This window comes from Equus caballus, chromosome 19 (genome assembly GCF_041296265.1).
Source record: "Equus caballus isolate H_3958 breed thoroughbred chromosome 19, TB-T2T, whole genome shotgun sequence".
In the NCBI taxonomy this organism is placed as follows: domain Eukaryota; kingdom Metazoa; phylum Chordata; class Mammalia; order Perissodactyla; family Equidae; genus Equus; species Equus caballus.
In genome coordinates, this window is record NC_091702.1 from 43,734,293 (window position 1) to 43,751,303 (window position 17,011).

A 17,011-nucleotide genomic window follows, 5' to 3' on the forward strand; every position below is an offset into this window, starting at 1 on the left:
CAGCAGAATGAGAGGGTGTGCCTGTGGGGCCTTGGGGCCCTTGGGGCTGGAGGGAGAGGAGGAGCCTCTGCAGTGGGACTTCCTCCGCTAGCAGTGGCCTCACCCCAGGGCCGGGTGACGGAGCCGTGCGTGGGCGCGTGTTGGAGGGCTCCTCCGGCAGGGAGTGTGGGCACACGGGGCACTCATCTGAGGCCAGAGAGGTCAGCCCCCAGGACTCTGCCCTGCCTGAGCTCCCATACGCGCAGCCCGCCGTCTTGGGGGTCAGGCAGGGAGATGTCAAGGCCAGGTGGAGAAGTGGCGTGGGGGCCGGCCGGGGGCGTGGCCTCGGCGGAGGGCGGGGAGTGGGCCGGGCGAGCGGAGCAGTGGAGCGCGCAGTGGAGCGACAGGGAGCCCGGCAGGTGGGCGCATCCTTGGAGCTAAGTGGAAGCCGAGCAGGCGAGGGTTAGGCTTCAGGCCCCACTGTCTAGAGGGAGGGGGTCTCAGGTCGAGTCAGGCCAGGGCTTCTCATCTGTGAGCTTCTTGGATGGACCCCCTTTATCAGTGGAATAAGGGGGCCCCTTGAATCCCTGGGACCTAATTGGTGGCTGTGGATCTCCGGGGTCGTGGAGGAGGCCGAGGGGAGGGGCTGAGGAAAGCTGTGGCTCCGTGGTCAGTGGGGGTGGGGCCCCAGGTACCTGCCTCTCCGGGGGTCAGCCGGTGGCGCTGCAGAGAGGCGGTGGCGCCCAGGAATGGAGGCTGGGACGGGATGGGGGAGGGGCGCCGCAGGCCCAGCGAGAGAGACTGCCACCACCAGCTCGGGCTCTCGTCGTGGAGGATGTGAGGCTGTGGGTGCGTGCCCCAGGGGCCAAGGACCGGGTCCTCCCCAGCTGAGGCTTTAGCGGCCCCTGCCCTCCTTCTAGAGGATGCTCGAGGCCCGGCCCCTCAGAGCGCAGGGCAGTGACGCCGCCGGTGCCGCTGGAGGGGCGGGGGTGCGGCAGGGCTCTGCTCCCCTCCCTGGCCCTAACGCTGCTGTTGGGGTTCCATGGGGGAGAGATCTGCATATCGGCGCCTGGCTGGGGGCGAGGAGGGAGAGCAGGTAATGGGGGAAGCCTGCGGGATAGCCAGGCAGCCGGGCCCTACACTCCATCTTCCGCTGAGCTGAGGACCCAGCCCTGCTCTCTGCGGCAGCCTCTCAGGAGTGAAGGGTGTCTATGCCCCTGTCCTGGGGGCTGCCAGGCTGGGTAAAGAAGAGTCGTGTGTTTGTGTGTGGGGAGGGGTGTGGCGAGTCAGTGATGGTGAGTTACTGATGCTGACATCTTGCTCAGTGTCTCTAGGTCTCCTGGGACCCAATTAAGCTGCCCTTTGGGCTTTCTTCGACAGCCCCATGGGAGCCCCGCAAGCACTGCCAGGGTTTGGGTTTAGTCTTTTATGGGCCCTGAGTCCCTGTGCCCTGGACATTCCCACTTACTCGCCTTTCAAATAGGCATATGAAGCCAAATGTCCCGATTTGCTTTGCAAAATATGATGGCCGTTTTCAGGGGGCCATTCCCTTCCCTTTGGAGGTCAAGCGCTTCCTCTCTTGGCCGGCAGAGGGCAGTAGCTGACAGGACGAGGGGTGGAGAGGTGGGGGCTGTTTTCCAGGACTGGGAGAAGGGGTCCAGAAGCAGGCCTGAGCTCTGAGTCCTGACCATGCTTTGCTTTTCCTCACAACCTCCCCCAGCTGGATTGCTGAGCAAGCTGCTGAGGCTCGTCCTTACCTGACATCCAAGGAAAGAGTCAGGCGTGAGGTTCTGGTAGATTTGGGGCACATCTTTCAGAGGGTGGCTAGAATTTTTAATTTGGCCATTCCAATCCAGCAGCCCCCATCTTGCAATAGAAGGAGTAATCCTGCTTAAATTGTCCCCTGACACCCAGTCCCTGGGTTTCCTTCAGGGTGGTGCCTGGTGGGAGGGGAGGCAGTAGGCTTCTCTGAGTTGTGGGTATTGTCTTCCAGGGTTTGGGGAAGAGTCAGCTCCAGTGTGACCTGGGCCTGACCTCATCTTGTTCGTTAACTCTGACCCCAGCCTCAGACCATGGTTCATTTGGACTGAGAGCGGCTGCACCTGGCTGGCTCCACAGGCTTTGGCTTTGGGTGGTGGATGACAGGGATAGAGAAGAGGGACTGATTGCTGAGGGTGTCCCACCCCCCGTCCCACTCCCCAGGGTCGGAGCAGGAAATGCCTGTCTCTTCAGATACTTCCCTTTCAAGGGGGTCAAGCACTGAGAGAGGCCCTGGAAAGAGCCTGGGATGCTGACTCCCCAAAACTCCTCACCCCAGCTGCCTACCCCACCGGCCAGCTGGGGCTCCCAGAGCTGCTGGCCAGCTGGATAAGGACAAGAGAGCAGTGTGCAAGAAACAGGGGCTCCCTGGGCATGGCTGGGGGGGGCCGAGGGAGCCTGAGAGGACTTCCTGCAGCTGTCAGGTGTGTCTGGGGGCTGTAGCGAGGCGGCGTGTAAGAGCAGCTGGCGCTCTTGAGGAGGGGCAGAGGGATCATTTGTCAGCTCTAGGAACGTGGGGGGCCCACGGGGGCTTGATGGAGTGTCTCCAGTTCCCTTTAGCTGGGGCTGTTGTCTTTGTGTGTGGGTGCTATACAAGAGACATCCTACAGTGTGGAATCCCACAGCTTTGGGGTGGGGGCATCCCAGCAGGAGCTAGGGGCATATTTGTTTGTTTTGAGGGGGCTTTGGCTGTTGGCCAGCTGATCTGGGGAGGAGGCACCCTGGGTGTTGTGGGCAGCAGACAAGGCAACCCCAGGGAGGGGGAGGAGATTCCTCCCCCCACCCCCCCTTGTTCTTGGCTGGACTGCCCTCCTCTGGCAGGCTGCCGGCCTCCTATTTCCGTCGGGCACCAGGGTAACAGGGCCACATTAGGGCCTGAGCCAGGAGACGCCCAGCCAAGGCTGGGACTGGGAGATGGGGGAGGGTCTCTGAAGGGTCTGCCTGCAGAGTCCAGGAATGATTTTCTGGGGTCTAAGCCCCCAGCTCGGGCTGTGTACTAGCCCCCACAGCCCCACACAAGCCCATATGGGGGCCTGCAACCCTTCTTTGAACATTGCTACTTGATTCGCATAGCCCCCACCTAAAAATCCCAGGAGTTGTCTACAACTCTGGAGGCTGGGATGGAAGCTAGAGACAGGGGGCCTTGTGTCTGGGGAGGCAGGGGGGCTAGCGCGGGCGGCTGGGAGGGAGAGTCCCCCCATTCCCGCCGCCCTCTTGGCAGTGATTCAGAAAGGTCCTTTTTCAGCCAGTGTCAGAGCTGCTCAGCTGGGGAGGGAGGGAGGAGGAGGAGGGAGGGAGGGCGGGCAGTTGGGTGGGGGAGCCAGGGAGTAGGGCTGGAGCTGTGACCACTGCACTGGAGAGAAGACAGAGAAACAGGACAGAGGACCCGGGCTGCAGTCAGCCCAGAGAAGAGCTAACCTGCTCGCTGCCAGACTAGCCAGCTGTGGAAACAGCTGTGCAGCCGAGAGAACGGGCCCACCCTATTCTTCTGCCCCATTTCCCACCCCTAGTGTGGGATTCTGGGGTCTCCTGGGGCAAACCTCTGGCCCACTTCCCTTCTGGGCAGAACCTGAAACTCAAGAGCTGAGGCCCCTGCTCCTCCACTTCTCGGGCCAGAGCCCCAGTGACCCAGTCAGGGGGTCCAGCTCCTCCGTGGAGATGCCAGCAGCTCGGCGGTTTCCTGGCCTAGAGCTCTCCTTCCCTCTCCTGGCCAGACTACGGCGACGACTGTACACAGTGAGTGGGGGGCCGGGGCCGGGGGTCGGACTGACTGGGGGCTGGACCAGCTCCTCAGAGCCAGCACTTCACTGAGGGCAGAGAGCAGGGCTGGGAATGGCTGAGGGGCCCCTCCAGTGAGGGCTTGACGGGGGGGCCTGGGCTGAGCAGCCTCTCCTCTCCGGCTGCTGCCTTCTTGTTGGCAAGTGTGTTAGAAAAGTGTGTGCGAGAAGTGTGCGTGCCCGCCACGAGAGCTGCACGCGTCAGACACAGGTGTGCGGGCTCTGGCCTGTGCTGGGGGCCGGGCACACACACAACTGGAGACTGTCAGAGCTGGGGGAGGCTGCGGCGTGCTCTGTGCTTCACAAACAAAGAAACTTGGGCTGGAGAGAGGCTTAGGGGAGGGGAGGGGACTTGTCCAGGGTCATCCTGGGCTTGGTGGTAGAGGCAGGACCGGGACCCTGACTGCCGCCTTCTCCCCAGGATCCCACGGTTCGTCCCAGTCTTCCCACACACTCCTCACTGCAGAGCAGCCCTGTTCCTGGGGTTGGGGCGCAGGGAGGGGAGTGTCCAGCTGAGCAGGGAGATTTCTTAGCTGATGTTTCAGAGAAGAGGAACACGCTGGACTGTGCTTTCTAAGCAGCTTCAGGGGAAGGGCCTCTGGGTCTCCCCCAGCCCCGTCCACCCAGGACAAGGCTTTGAGCTGTTCTCAGGAGCTGCTGCCTCCTACCCCAGAGGAGGCTAGACTGGGGAGCCAGGAACCCTGGGACTTGGGACTGGAGCAGAAGAGGAGGGGGCCTTCAGCCCTGAGCTGTGTAGGGGGTAGGGTCACTTTGCTCCAGGGACAGGGCAGTGATGGTGAAAATTCTGGCTGGCCCTGCCTGGCTGGGCTGCCTAGGTCAGTGGTTCTCACAGTGCACCTTGGGGGCTTTCTTCTGGAAAGCAGTGGTGCCCTGCCCTGGGAAGCCCACACCATCTTGTTGGTAACAGATGGGTTTATTGAGGGTAAGGGAGTTAATACAGCTAAATGCTTCGAACTCTGCCTGGCATATAGTAAGTGTAGTTGAAGTGTTGGAGTTATTTTTATTGTTATTCTTCTTAAAAAACATTAATTGAAATATGACCTGTTTACTGTGTGCGTGTGTAGATAGTCAGTCAACATAATGTCACCTATGATATAAAGGAGAAATAAAAGGGAAAGAATTGTAACATTTTGTGTATTCCAGTGCATCAGTACATATGACATAATGAAGTCGTCAGGTGCTGAGACCTCCATAGAACCTCGAAGGCAGCATCTCCAAGTGCCGAGTGAGAGGGGAGTTTTGGAATAATAAGGATGAGTTGCCTTCAGGGACATTTTTCTGAACAGTGAACAACTTTTGCTAAGTTCTGGACAAAGCAGAGGCCAGTTTTCCCTCCATTTACACAGCGGTTCCACTCCAGGAAAATTCAGTGTGTGTTAAAACTGCAGAAGTACTTTCTTGTTCAGGTATAAAGTGGAATTTGATTTTAGGTTCAGATGATTATAAACAAATTTTTCACCTGCATGAATTCCGTTGTGTGGGATTTGAGACAGTGTGAGGCTGTCCTGGGGCATTGCTGGATAACTTGTGTTCTTGTTCCCCCAACCACCCGCTAAATGCCACTAGCGGCCCCCAACATCGTCACAACCAAAAATGTCCCCTAGGGGGTTGTCTGGCCCTCCTGAGAACCGTCTGGGTAAAGGGTTACAGCTTGAAGTTTGGAAACTTCCCTCTGGCCCAGCCGCCTTGGTGGAAGAGCCAGGGTTTGAACGGAGGGCTTCTCGTTCCCGTTTGTCATTCTTTGTGCTGTTCTGAGCTCCTGGGAAAGGCGGAACTCCTGGCACTGGGTGGACGGCACCGCTGGGAACTGTCGGGGCAGGAGGCTCATGCTGGGCCTGGACTGTGAGCGCCTGCTTCTCTTAGTGCAACCTGTGCTGAGAGCTGGGGAACAAGGCCACCTCCAAGTTGGGGAGGAGGGGGGGTTACAGGGCAGCTAGCCTTTTCCCTCCTGCCTGTTTTTCTCAGTGGGGATTGAACACAGGTCAGGGGCTGGCCTTGGCCTAGTTCTGAGCTCCGAATGTCTTATTTGGACAGGGATGGGTTTGGTGTCTGGTGGGTCAGGCTGCTTAGCTTTGAGGGTGCCACTGGCCTCTTTCTCTGGGCCCAAGAGAGTGTAAGTCAGAGGTCACTCACTGGTGGCCCTTTGGCTGATTGTGGCCTGCATGTGTGTTCTGTTTGGCCAGCACATTACGTGTGTGTGTATATTTCAAACATGAATTTGTTGACATAGTTAAAAAGTCAAGAGGAAGATATAATGTTTAGTGAAAACAAGGAACAGAATGGTGTGGGTAACGTGAATATTTATGTGGGGGAAAAGCGAAATCTAGAAGGAGACTAAGAGCCATTGATGGCAGCCGGCTTTGGGGATGGGGAGCTAGGCAGCTGTGCAGTGAGGGAGGGAATAAGACTTTATGGTTCCTGTGTGCCCTTTGAATATTTTACCATGTGCATATATTACCTTTCCAAAAAAACTTTTAATGGTGAGGTTTCACATACAGATTGATTTCTGGTATTTCTTGAAACAGTTGAAAGCTTTGACAACACTGGGCCACACAGTCTGTTGTGTCAGCCATTGACGGGAGCTGAGCAGTGCTGCTCTTTGAGCCCCTGCCCTCCCTCTTGTCTTCCCCTCCCCGTGGTCCTGGAGGCACTCGAGTGCTGGCCTGTGGAGTGGTCTCTGGATTAGGGGAGAGGCTCTGGCAATGTCAGGCCTTGGGAGGAACTCAGCTAGAGCTTGTCTAGTCCCGAGCTCTTTCTGCGGGGTCCATCAGGTCTGGGAAGCCCATGGATGGGTCTCAAGGGACACTGCAACCACTGCATCCTCCCCCCAAATTTTTCATTAAAACTCTATGATTGAGAATATATATTCGCTTGGAGACATAATCGATAGTTTTCATCAGATTCTCAAAGGGCTGTGACTCCAGGAGAGTTTAAGAGCCAACGGGGAACCTGAGAACAGAGGAGTCAACCTCAGGTCATTTGGCCGTGGATCACAGGTTTTGAGAGCAAGACCCTGACTCCAGGGCGGGGGCTCTATCCCCGCTGCCCTTTATCTACCTTTGTTGCTGGCAGGAAGCGGGGCAGGTGGGTCCAGGCATTCTGTACAGCCATTTTGGGGGAGCAAGACGGTGGTTTGAGTCCTTCCCCGCAGCAGTGTAGTAGGATGTGGGTGAGTCCAGGGCACTCGAGGCAGCGTCCCCTGTTACCTCCCTGCATCCCTTGGTCCCTGAGCCATTCTTCCCTCCCCACAGAGGCTGGGGAGCAGCAGCATGCAGCCGGAGGAGGGCACGGGCTGGCTGCTGGAGCTGCTGTCCGAGGTGCAGCTGCAACAGTACTTCCTGCGGCTCCGCGACGACCTCAATGTTACCCGCCTGTCCCACTTTGAGTATGTCAAGAATGAGGACCTGGAGAAGATTGGCATGGGCCGGCCTGGTAGGTGGGGCCGTTGAGTTGGCCTTGGTTGCCATTTACCTCCTCTATCCTCAGGACCACCAACTGCATGAAAGAGCCCTCCCTGCCCCCTTTATTCCATGGGGTGGCCTAGCTGCTGTCCAAGAACCCCCGAGGTGGGGTGGAGGGGCAGCAGGAGATGCTGCCCACAGTGAGTGTGTGAGGACAGTGTGCACTTGTGAAGCTGAATTGGCGTTTGAGGAGTCGTCACTTACAGCTCTGGCTCCTCAGAATTACTTACACACCCCTTTTTGTTTGTTTGGATGTTTGTAGGATGTATTTCCTCCATCTCCTCCTCTGTTAGAAACCCCCCTCCCCACTCCCTAGTAGAATTGAGTCTGTTCTTTTCACCATTCTGAACACCAGAGGGGTCGATGTCCAGCGATCTCTATGGAGAAGGAAAGATTACAAGCACTCAGATGGTTTGCTGATTTTCTCTTAATCTGTCTCTTTCTCTCTTTGTCTCTCTCACAAAGATATGCTCTCTAAGTTGAACTCATTTCTTTTCTATGTATTGATCCTAAGAGTGGTGATTGTGCATCTAGAAGTCAGTGTGTTTTTTGTAGAACATTAGAAACTTATGGGTGCATTCAACTTAAAATAGCTAAATAAGTAATAATGTGCTGACTTAGACCCTCATGCTGCTTTTGGCCTGGATACTTGGTGCTGATGGCAGTAACATAGTAAAATTATATGAGAGAAAACTCAAAATTGGGAAAATTCTATCCGTTACCTTGATTTTTTTTTTTCCTTGAGAGTAGGGAAAAGAGCACTTCTGTTCAATTTTGGTGGTTAAACTCCTCCTCCTAGTTTTGAGAACCCCTGTGTAGAAGTGGAATGCAGTGACCGTCTAGTTAATTGCCGCCCCTGGTTGGTTGGGATGGTTTGTTTCCTTGGTGTCATTGTGCTGGGCAGTATGTAGTGGTGGACCCACCTCAGGGGGAGCGAGGACGCCTGCAGGTGGGCAGCAGCCTCCTGGTGGGCTGTGAGCCACTTTAACCACATGGCTCCCCTTCCCTCCCCACAGGCCAGCGGCGGCTGTGGGAGGCTGTGAAGAGGAGAAAGGCCATGTGCAAACGCAAGTCCTGGATGAGCAAGGTGTGTGAGATGGGGTGGGCAGCCTCGTGGGGCCCCACTCTGGTGTTAGTCCTGGGAACCTTCCCCCATTCCCGGGCAGGTATAATCTCACACTTTGTACTGACCTCCCTCCTCCAGGGTCTTATCGGGCAGGGTACTTGCAGAGCTGCCTGGCTGAGTGTCTGTCTCCGCCAGAGACGGCATGTGAGCAGCCTGCGTATAGCCATGGTTTCACGTCCCTCCTGCTGTGCGGTGGTGCTGGGCACTCGTTGACAAGTGCCCTGTAACTGGAGCCCTTGCTCTGTCTGAGTGTTGGGGCTGGTGTCCAGCGTGGGGTGGTGGGGACTGTCTGGATCCAGGACATCTTTGCTGTGCTTCCCTCCTCCCCCTCCCTAGTCTGTAGAGGTTTCTCTGGTCATCTGGCCCTGCTGACAGCATCCTTCCCCTCAGCCTACCCCCCTGCCCTTTGCCCTAATTTTGGTCTCTGTAGTGGTGAGTGCCTGGTCTGACTCAGTGGAACTTTGCCCATTGTCTGGAAGACAATGTGGGAGGAAGTGAACCAGCCAGGGCCTTCCCTCCCCACTTCTGGCCTCAGGGCTGGGGTGGGGGGCGGGCAGGGCAGAACAGCTGGACCGCGATTGGGCAGTAGAGGTTTCCTGGCTGCCATCTGGCAAAGGGGCTGTCTCTTGGGATCCTGTGGCCTTTTCTGGGGACACTGTCCTGGTCCCTTGCCCAGGTTTTAGGGAAGGAGGAGTGTGTGGGGCGGGTGAAGGTGGGAGGAAGAGCTGTGTGGTATGCCAGGATTCAGGGTCTTGGATCTACCCCTGACTTGCAGGAGGTCCCTGGGCCAGACTTGAGGCATGTCTTCAGTAAAACGGTGCTGGCCACATCACCCAGCTCACCTCACAGGGCCGTGGGGGAGGTCCCTTGAGATAAAGGCTGTGAAGGGCCTTGTCAGCTGAACATTGCTTGTAAACATAAGGGATCTCGGTTACTGGGAGGAGGGATGGAGCAGCAGCCAGTAGAGGCCCCCAGGTTGGAGATGCCGCCTACCCCATACAGACAGGCTCTGCCAACCTTGGGAGGCAGGGGCCCAACTGGGCACAGTCTGCAGCCTGAAGCCATGGCCTTGTGTGCCCTGGTGGGAGTGGCCACTGATGGAGCCAGCTCTGACCTTCAGGGCCTCCTTCCTCCTGTCCCCTGACTTTTAGCCCTTCCCTTTCCACCCCAGGCTGCAGAGTCCTCCCTAATTTTCCTTCTTTCTGAGCCTCAGCTCTAGGCGTCCCTCCAGAGGCCCAGTTGTCTTCCCAGGCCCTTCCCTAGCAAAGCCTTGCTTCATCTGCACCCGCCCTGCACACACTCACGGTCCAATGTCAGGCTCAAATTATCCTCTCCGCTGCCAGGATGAAGGGCAGCCGACTCCCTGGGGAGGGTGGACAGACAGCGCCAAATGGGCAACTCAGAGAAGGGGCCAGGGCTAAAAATGGACAGGGAGGTGTTTGTGGAGGGCCCCTCAGGCTCCTGCCCATCTGCTCGGGTTAGGGGCTGGAGACTGTGCGGGGTAGGGGGGACAGGGAGGGACGGGTTGGGCAGAAGGTGGTGCCTGGAGTGGCTTTGAGTTGTCTCTGACCCCACAGCTGGGTGTGAGGCCACAAGCTACATGCCTGTCAGTCCATTTCTGGTGCACACCCTGAGACCACACTGTGGGTTCCATTTGGGGGTGTGGTCCGGAGGGGCCGTGGGCCTCCAGTTTGGCAAAGCCAGGACCTATCTAGAGGCCTAGCCGAGGACCCAGTGGGGCGGGACTGAATGACTAGCCCTGGGGCTTCAGTGTTCCATCTGGCCCCTGGCTGCCTTCAAACAGGTGTTCAGTGGAAAGCGGCTGGAGGCTGAATTCCCAGCTCATCACTCTCAGAGCACCTTCCGGAAGACCTCACCCACCCCAGGGGGCCCAGCAGGCGAGGGGCCTCTGCAGAGCCTCACCTGCCTCATTGGGGAGAAGGACCTGCATCTCTTCGAGAAACTGGGAGATGGCTCCTTTGGCGTGGTGCGCAGGGGCGAGTGGGACGCCCCCTCGGGAAAGACGGTGAGCTTTCTGGGTCCTGTGGGGTGAGGCCCCGCTCCGCCCTCTAGGTGGATCTGTCCACGCTGCTGGGTTGTGAAGCGAGCTGGTGATAGCTTGCAAAGTGACTCACCCTGGAGTCCATGCTCCGGTTTAACTAGACACATCTGTTTCTTTTTTCAATTACAAAAATCATTTGCTTATTATAAAGTTGGGGACTATTTAAAAACTAAGAAAAAAAAATTGCCCATAATCCCGTTACTCAGAGGAAGCAGAGTTAGCATTTCTGCCTTTTCTCCCTCCTAGGGTGTATTGTTGAATTTAGTTAAGGTACACGTTTTGGATACAACTTTTTAAATCTTGCCCTTTGGTCTTGGCATCGTATTTAAAATACAATAATAAGTACAATAAAGCATACAGTTCTTGAGGATACAGCTCAGTGAATTTTCACGTGTGCCTGGACCCATGTCACCACTGCCCGGATCATGACCTAGAACATTTCCAGCTCCCTGGAAGGCTCCCTCATCTCTGTTCCACTGTGTAGCCCCTTCTTCCAAGGGAAGCCGCTATTCTGATGTCTGTCACCATAGACTAGTTTTTGGGCATTTTATTTAAAACATTTTACTTTTAAACCATAAACACTTTTAATATTCCATTTTGTTATGACATTTTAATATTCTGTCATCGTACTGGTTATCTCTTACCTTATGGTCGCTATTTAACCTGGGCATTTGCCGAGGAAGGGAGGCCCAGCTGATGGCCCCTGGGGGTCAGCCAGGCCACAGGCACCTGTGACACCATCACCTGCCTGGAAGAGCAGATCTGAGGCAGGGATGTTTGAGCTGAGTTGGAGGGAGGAGCAGCTCAGTGTTGGTGGCTAGGGCCTGTCCTGACTCCCTTCAGTCCCACTCTGGGCAGGTGAGTGTGGCTGTGAAGTGCCTGAAGCCTGATGTGCTGAGCCAGCCAGAGGCCATGGACGACTTCATCCGGGAGGTCAATGCCATGCACTCGCTTGACCATCGAAACCTCATTCGCCTCTACGGTGTGGTGCTCACACCGCCCATGAAGATGGTGAGTATGGGGAAGGGCTCTGGGCTCTGGGCCCCCAGGTCTGCCCCTCCTCCTGCCTGTGCTGTGGTCACTCTCTTCATCCTGACGAATGTCAGAAGTCCTCCAGATCCTGCTTTGGTCCCCACCTGATACGGGAAAGGGGCTAACAGGCCTGGCCCAGAATTGACTGTGTGCGCTGGAGCCCACGTATACCTCTGGATTTTGCTCATGTTCATTGGCAGAGAGTTATACTCGTGGGAGAGGGTGGCCCTAGAGTTTAGTTTTTGGAATTTCTAACCTGAGGCTCTTTGGGTTGCTTCTCTGGGCCTCAGTTTCCCACATTGCCTGGAGGGAAGGGATTGAGAAGCTGTGGGACTCCTAGAGGTCCCCAGAGGACAGGCTAGGTAGGAGCATTGAATATGGCTTGAGCAGATCTAGGTTTTCAGGAGAGCAACTGGGAGCCCAGCATGGGGTGCTGAGGGAGGGGCAGGGCTTAGTCACGCTTTTTCTTCCCGCCTCCTCTGTGGCCACAGGTGACAGAGCTGGCGCCTCTGGGATCTTTGTTGGACCGGCTGCGCAAGCATCAGGGCCACTTCCTCCTGGGTACCTTGAGCCGCTATGCTGTGCAGGTGGCTGAGGGCATGGGCTACCTGGAGTCCAAGCGCTTTATTCACCGTGACCTGGCTGCCCGCAATCTGCTGTTGGCCACCCGTGACCTGGTCAAGATCGGGGACTTCGGGCTGATGCGAGCACTACCCCAGAATGACGACCACTACGTCATGCAGGAGCATCGCAAGGTGCCCTTTGCCTGGTGAGGGGCAGGTGCTGCCAGCTCACAGGGCCTGGACCCCACCCTGCCCCACCCTGTCCCCTGCACACCCAGACCTCAGAGCTTCCAGGGCCTTTATACTCACAACATCCCTTGTCTGTTCTGGGCCTGGGCTGCCCTTCTTGTGTGCCCATCCATTCACTCATCCATCCAGGAATTCTTGAGGGCCCATGTGCCAGGTACTGGAATGCACCGGGATAGGTGCTGTGGGGACTCATAGAGGCTTCCTGGAGAATTAAACATTAAGCCCCTGAAATATCAGCAGAAGTTAACCAGGCAAATACTGGTTGGTGAGCATGTTCCAGGTACAGCTAGTGGCAGGCAGGAACAGACCACATTGGGCTTTGGAGACTGTCACCAGGGATGTTCACCTGCATGCTGGGGTAGTACCTGGCCCTGCCTGCTGTGTAAGCTTATCCTGTGCTGAGACCGTTGTGGTCCTCTGGTGTCTGAAGCACCCTAAGGAGTGTGGTCTCCCTGCTTTGGGGTGGGAGGAGTCAGTCTAGTTCTGCTTGCCAGAGGGCCCTTCTAATCCAGGAGGGACAGTCACCCTAATTAATAACTGACTGACATTACACCTGGGGTGACTGTCCCTCCTGGATTATGCCTGTTGTCCTGGAGTAATTAGTAGCACCCCCTTCCGTACTCAAGCGTCCTGGTTCAGATGGTAAATTACAAGGTCACATTTTTTTATGCAGCCCCCTGCAAACAACTCAGTGAAGTGAGCAGATTATTGTTATTCCCATTTCACAAACAAGGAACACAAGGCTTAGAGATTTTGAGTGGCTTTCCCTAGGTCCCAACCCCTTTGTGTGGCAGGGCCAGTTCTCCAGTCTCATGAACGATCTTCTGATTCCCCACCTAGGGCAGAGTCCTCTCACTCTCTGCCTCAGCCCACCCTGGAACCCCCTTTGCTGGCTTCCCCGCAGTGGTGGTTCTCTTCCTCCCCCAAGAGGGAGTCCTGGACCGAGTGTGGGGATGTTTGGGTGAAGCCAGTGTGGCTGTTCCCACCCATTTTGGTTCTTCCCCAGGCCCTATCCAAATTTCCCACCCACAGCTTCCTGCTGAAGTGACCCAAATCCTAGGCTCCTGCCCAAAATCTGGAAATTGTCATCCTCCCACCACAATTAGAAAGCAGCCTGAGACCTTATCCGCCTCCCACCTCCCGGAGCCTCTGACCTTCTTCCTTTCCCTGCTTCCCTCACCTGGGACCTTCACCGTCTCCCCATCCCAGGCTGCATGTGGGTAAGAGATCTGAGCAGAGATGATTTTCTCCAAGTTTGTGCCCCCCACAGTCAAGAAGTCCTGCCCTGTCCACGTCGTACTGTTTCCCCAGCTCCTGCTGGTGAGCCTGGCAGACGGGGCAACAGCACTCTTATTGAATGAGCATTTTACATCCATTGGGGCTGATGTGAGTGGTTCCCTGAGATTCCTTCTTCTGTCTGACCCTTGCCTTTGCCAGGTGTGCCCCCGAGAGCCTGAAGACACGTACCTTCTCCCATGCTAGTGACACCTGGATGTTTGGGGTCACATTGTGGGAGATGTTCACTTATGGCCAGGAGCCCTGGATTGGCCTCAATGGCAGTCAGGTGAGGGGGCTGGCGATGTGCTCCCCACAGGGTTGGGGGAGGGCAAGCATTGATTTGATCCTTCGCTTCCAACCTGGTCCCCTTGGAACTGGTCTTGTCTGCCGGAGTCCCGTCCCCGATGCCCTGTGTCTGCATGACCTCTTGGATAGCTGAGCAAACAGAAGGGCCCCGAGTGATCAGGAGAGTGACAGACTGGGCTTTGCTCACATTCTTAGCCCTTGCTGCAGCCACCTGTCAGGAGGCCCTAGACCCATGGGGTAAGGGTCAGAGGCCCAGGCATTGGCCCCCTGACATAGGTAGACCTCTTCTTTGGGGTGCAGGCATGGTGGCCTGTAGCTCTAGTTGTTCCGTGAGCTGGAGGGAAGGTGGGAAGTGAAGAGCTGGGGGCTCTGCTCGTCCTCAACCTGCACCACCCCACCACCAGATCCTGCATAAGATTGACAAGGAAGGGGAACGCCTGCCCCGGCCCGAGGACTGCCCCCAGGACATCTACAACGTCATGGTCCAGTGCTGGGCTCACAAGCCAGAGGACAGACCCACCTTTGTGGCCCTGCGGGACTTCCTACTGGAGGTGGGGGCCTGTCTGCCCATGGTGGCTGGGATTGGTGGCCCAATCAGGGGTCGGTCCTGGGCAGGTCAATGACCTGTCTCTGCCCCCAGGCCCAGCCCACTGACATGCGGGCCCTTCAGGACTTTGAAGAACCAGACAAGCTGCATATCCAGATGAACGATGTCATCACCGTCATCGAGGGGAGGTAGGGAGCACGGGACTGCACCAGCACTGCCTTGAAGGTGCCCTGTGGGCAAGAGCTCTTCTGCCTCCAAAGTCCCCCAGCAACCCACAGGCTGTGGTGGGCCTGAGCCATGCCGCGGGAGAGGAGGACAGGCCTGTGTCCGCCCCTGGTATGCAGGTGCCGCCGCTCCCAGGGGATTTGGCTGCCATCACCACCCCAACCCCGCCACACCACCGCCTGTTCCCACTGGACTCTAGCCCTGGCTGTGTGGGTCAGGGCCAAACTGCCCTTGTGGTGTTACGTGAGGCATAGGAAGTGGCTGAGCCTGGCCTCAAGGCCACAGCTGGGGACTCTGGAACTCCTAACATTCCTTCTCTAATCCTCCCCTCCCCTCCCCTCCCTGCTTCCTCTCAGGATAAAGACTCTGGACTGCCCACCTGGGTGCCTTTCAGTACCCAGAGCGGCCCCACCCTCTTCCTGGCAGCCTCTGCCCTCCCACTGAGCCCCACTACTCTCTCCCAGGGCTCCCCTCCATCCTCTGCTGTCCATCCACAGCCCCCCGCCCTGCTACTGCCCAGGCTCCTCTCGCAGGCCCTGTATTCCTGAACCCTTCCTCCTCCTCACACCTGGCAACGTGGATCTCTGCCCACAGGCAGCATCTCCTGAGTCACTGTCTCCTACCCGTAGCCCCTGCGGTTCAAGCCGCCTACTGTGGAAGCCCCACCCACCCTTACCCCACCCTCTGTTATCTGATCCCCAGGGTGTCTGAGGAACTGGTTGGGGCAGGGCAGGCTTGAGATGCCTTTGGGGTAGGGGGTGAGCATGGAGGACCAGGAAGAGGAGTGAGGCAGAGGAAATTCCCTGCGTTCCCAGGTCCTCTGACTCAGAGCCAGACAGGGATGAGGGTAGGGGCTGCTTCCCACAGAGCCCTTTCTCCCTGGACTTCAGGTTTGGGAGTCTGGGGCCTTTGGTTAGACCTTGTGCCTCATGGGGGTTGGTGAGAGGGGAGAGCCTCTGGGTCTGAGTCAGAGTGATGGAGTAGGCCCTGGAATCAGGCTGGTTGTGGAGGAAAATGACCTGCACCCACTGTGGCCCCAGCATCTCTTCCCCAGCCAAGGGCTCCCCCTGCCTTTGGGCCCAGTATCTGGGACTAAGAATGACATACCAGCAAGTTGTGTTGGGGGAGGGGTATGGTTGGGGAGTCAGTGGTGGTGGACAGAAGCAGAAAGCTTCTAGAAGAAGAGAGGCCTGGGGGACAGGCAGGAATACAGTCTGTGGTTTGGAGCTGAGGGGCCAAGGCAGGGATGGCAGGCGTGGCATTCTGGGGAACAGTCTGGAAATAGGAAGACTAGGCTGAGGGCTCCTCTGGAGGTGCATGGCAGGACCTTATGCCAGAAGTCTGAGCCTGCAACCATTCCCACCTCCGGGAGCCAGAGGACCTTGGACCTGACGCCTGTAGTGCCATGTAGTCCCCAGATCTTTACTTCCTCCATACCTTGCTCCCCGTGGGGGCCTGTGTGCCAGGGCCCCATGTTCCCCAGGGGGTGACTCAGGAGCTTCATGTGTTTTTGGGGTGTGTGTCTCTGGAGCTGGGTCACCACTGGAGGCGAGGCAGGCCTTAGGAGGGGTCAGGGGAGCCGCTCCTCCTGGGAGGCCACTGTGGGCGTGGCCTGCCCAGCCCTTCCGTCATAGGCTCCGGTTGGGCCCCAGCTGCTGGCTCTGCTGCTGCCTGCCAGTGTGGGCTCGCTGGGCTCCTCCTCCAGGGCCAACAGCCCGACTTGGACCACAGCGCCTGCACTTGGTTCCTGGAGCTGCTCAAGAGGTGGGAGGTGAGGGGCAGGAGGCCACGACAGCCGGTGAGGCTTTGGGAGTGGGGCTGTGTGTCGGTGGTACCACAGCTTGACCTCTGCCTCCTTGTTTTCTCGGTGTCTGAATATCTGTGTTTGTTTGGCTGGCTCTGTCTCCATGTCTTCGGGTGGATGGGCTCTCTGTTGTTGTGTGTCCCTGAGTCTGGGTTTGTAGATGTGGCTCTCTGTCTGTTTCTCCACCTGCTCTCAGCTTTCTCCATATCTGTGCTTTGCTGTCAGTCTCGGATCCCTGCTTGTGGATCTGTCTCCAGTATCTGTTTCCTAGTCCAGAGTCTGGGATTCCCCTAGCCCTTGGCTCTAATGTACTTTATAGGCTCAGTGCTTCTTGGGGGACCAGGCAGGGGACAGAGAGAGGACACCCAGATGCTCTGTCCGCCAAGCGTGTGAGGCTCCGTTTAGACTGAGGGACAGTGGTGGCTGCTCTTTTCCAGAGGGTCTTATTTGGAGGCTGGGATGCTGGCAGCACTTTCATGGTCTGTTTTTACAGAACTGGAGAAGGGGGACAGAGGTTTTGAAATCCATCTGCAGGTCCTTGGC

At 57.1% G+C, this 17,011-nt stretch overlaps 1 protein-coding gene across 39 annotated transcripts in view; it reads left to right on the top strand.

Moving 5' to 3' along the window:
- Positions 1–17,011, top strand: part of TNK2 (tyrosine kinase non receptor 2) — a 40,578-nt gene that overhangs the window by 13,712 nt on the left and 9,855 nt on the right. For 14 of the 39 annotated variants that reach the window (XR_011429184.1, XR_011429186.1, XR_011429187.1 and 11 more), the window contains exons 2-9: positions 7,067–7,247; positions 8,293–8,363; positions 10,207–10,428; positions 11,323–11,475; positions 11,988–12,265; positions 13,746–13,872; positions 14,297–14,443; positions 14,533–14,627. Coding sequence is in view for 32 of the 39 variants with exons in the window: in XM_070243539.1 (XP_070099640.1) it covers positions 7,085–7,247; positions 8,293–8,363; positions 10,207–10,428; positions 11,323–11,475; positions 11,988–12,265; positions 13,746–13,872; positions 14,297–14,443; positions 14,533–14,627 (1,256 nt within the window). In the remaining 7 variants the exon portion in view is untranslated. Of the gene's footprint in view, positions 1–121; positions 399–796; positions 1,076–3,358; positions 3,754–7,066; positions 7,248–8,292; positions 8,364–10,206; positions 10,429–11,322; positions 11,476–11,987; positions 12,266–13,745; positions 13,873–14,296; positions 14,444–14,532; positions 14,628–17,011 lie in introns of those variants that run through there. The other 25 variants (XR_011429191.1, XR_011429190.1, XM_070243559.1 and 22 more) reach the window with 10 other exon arrangements.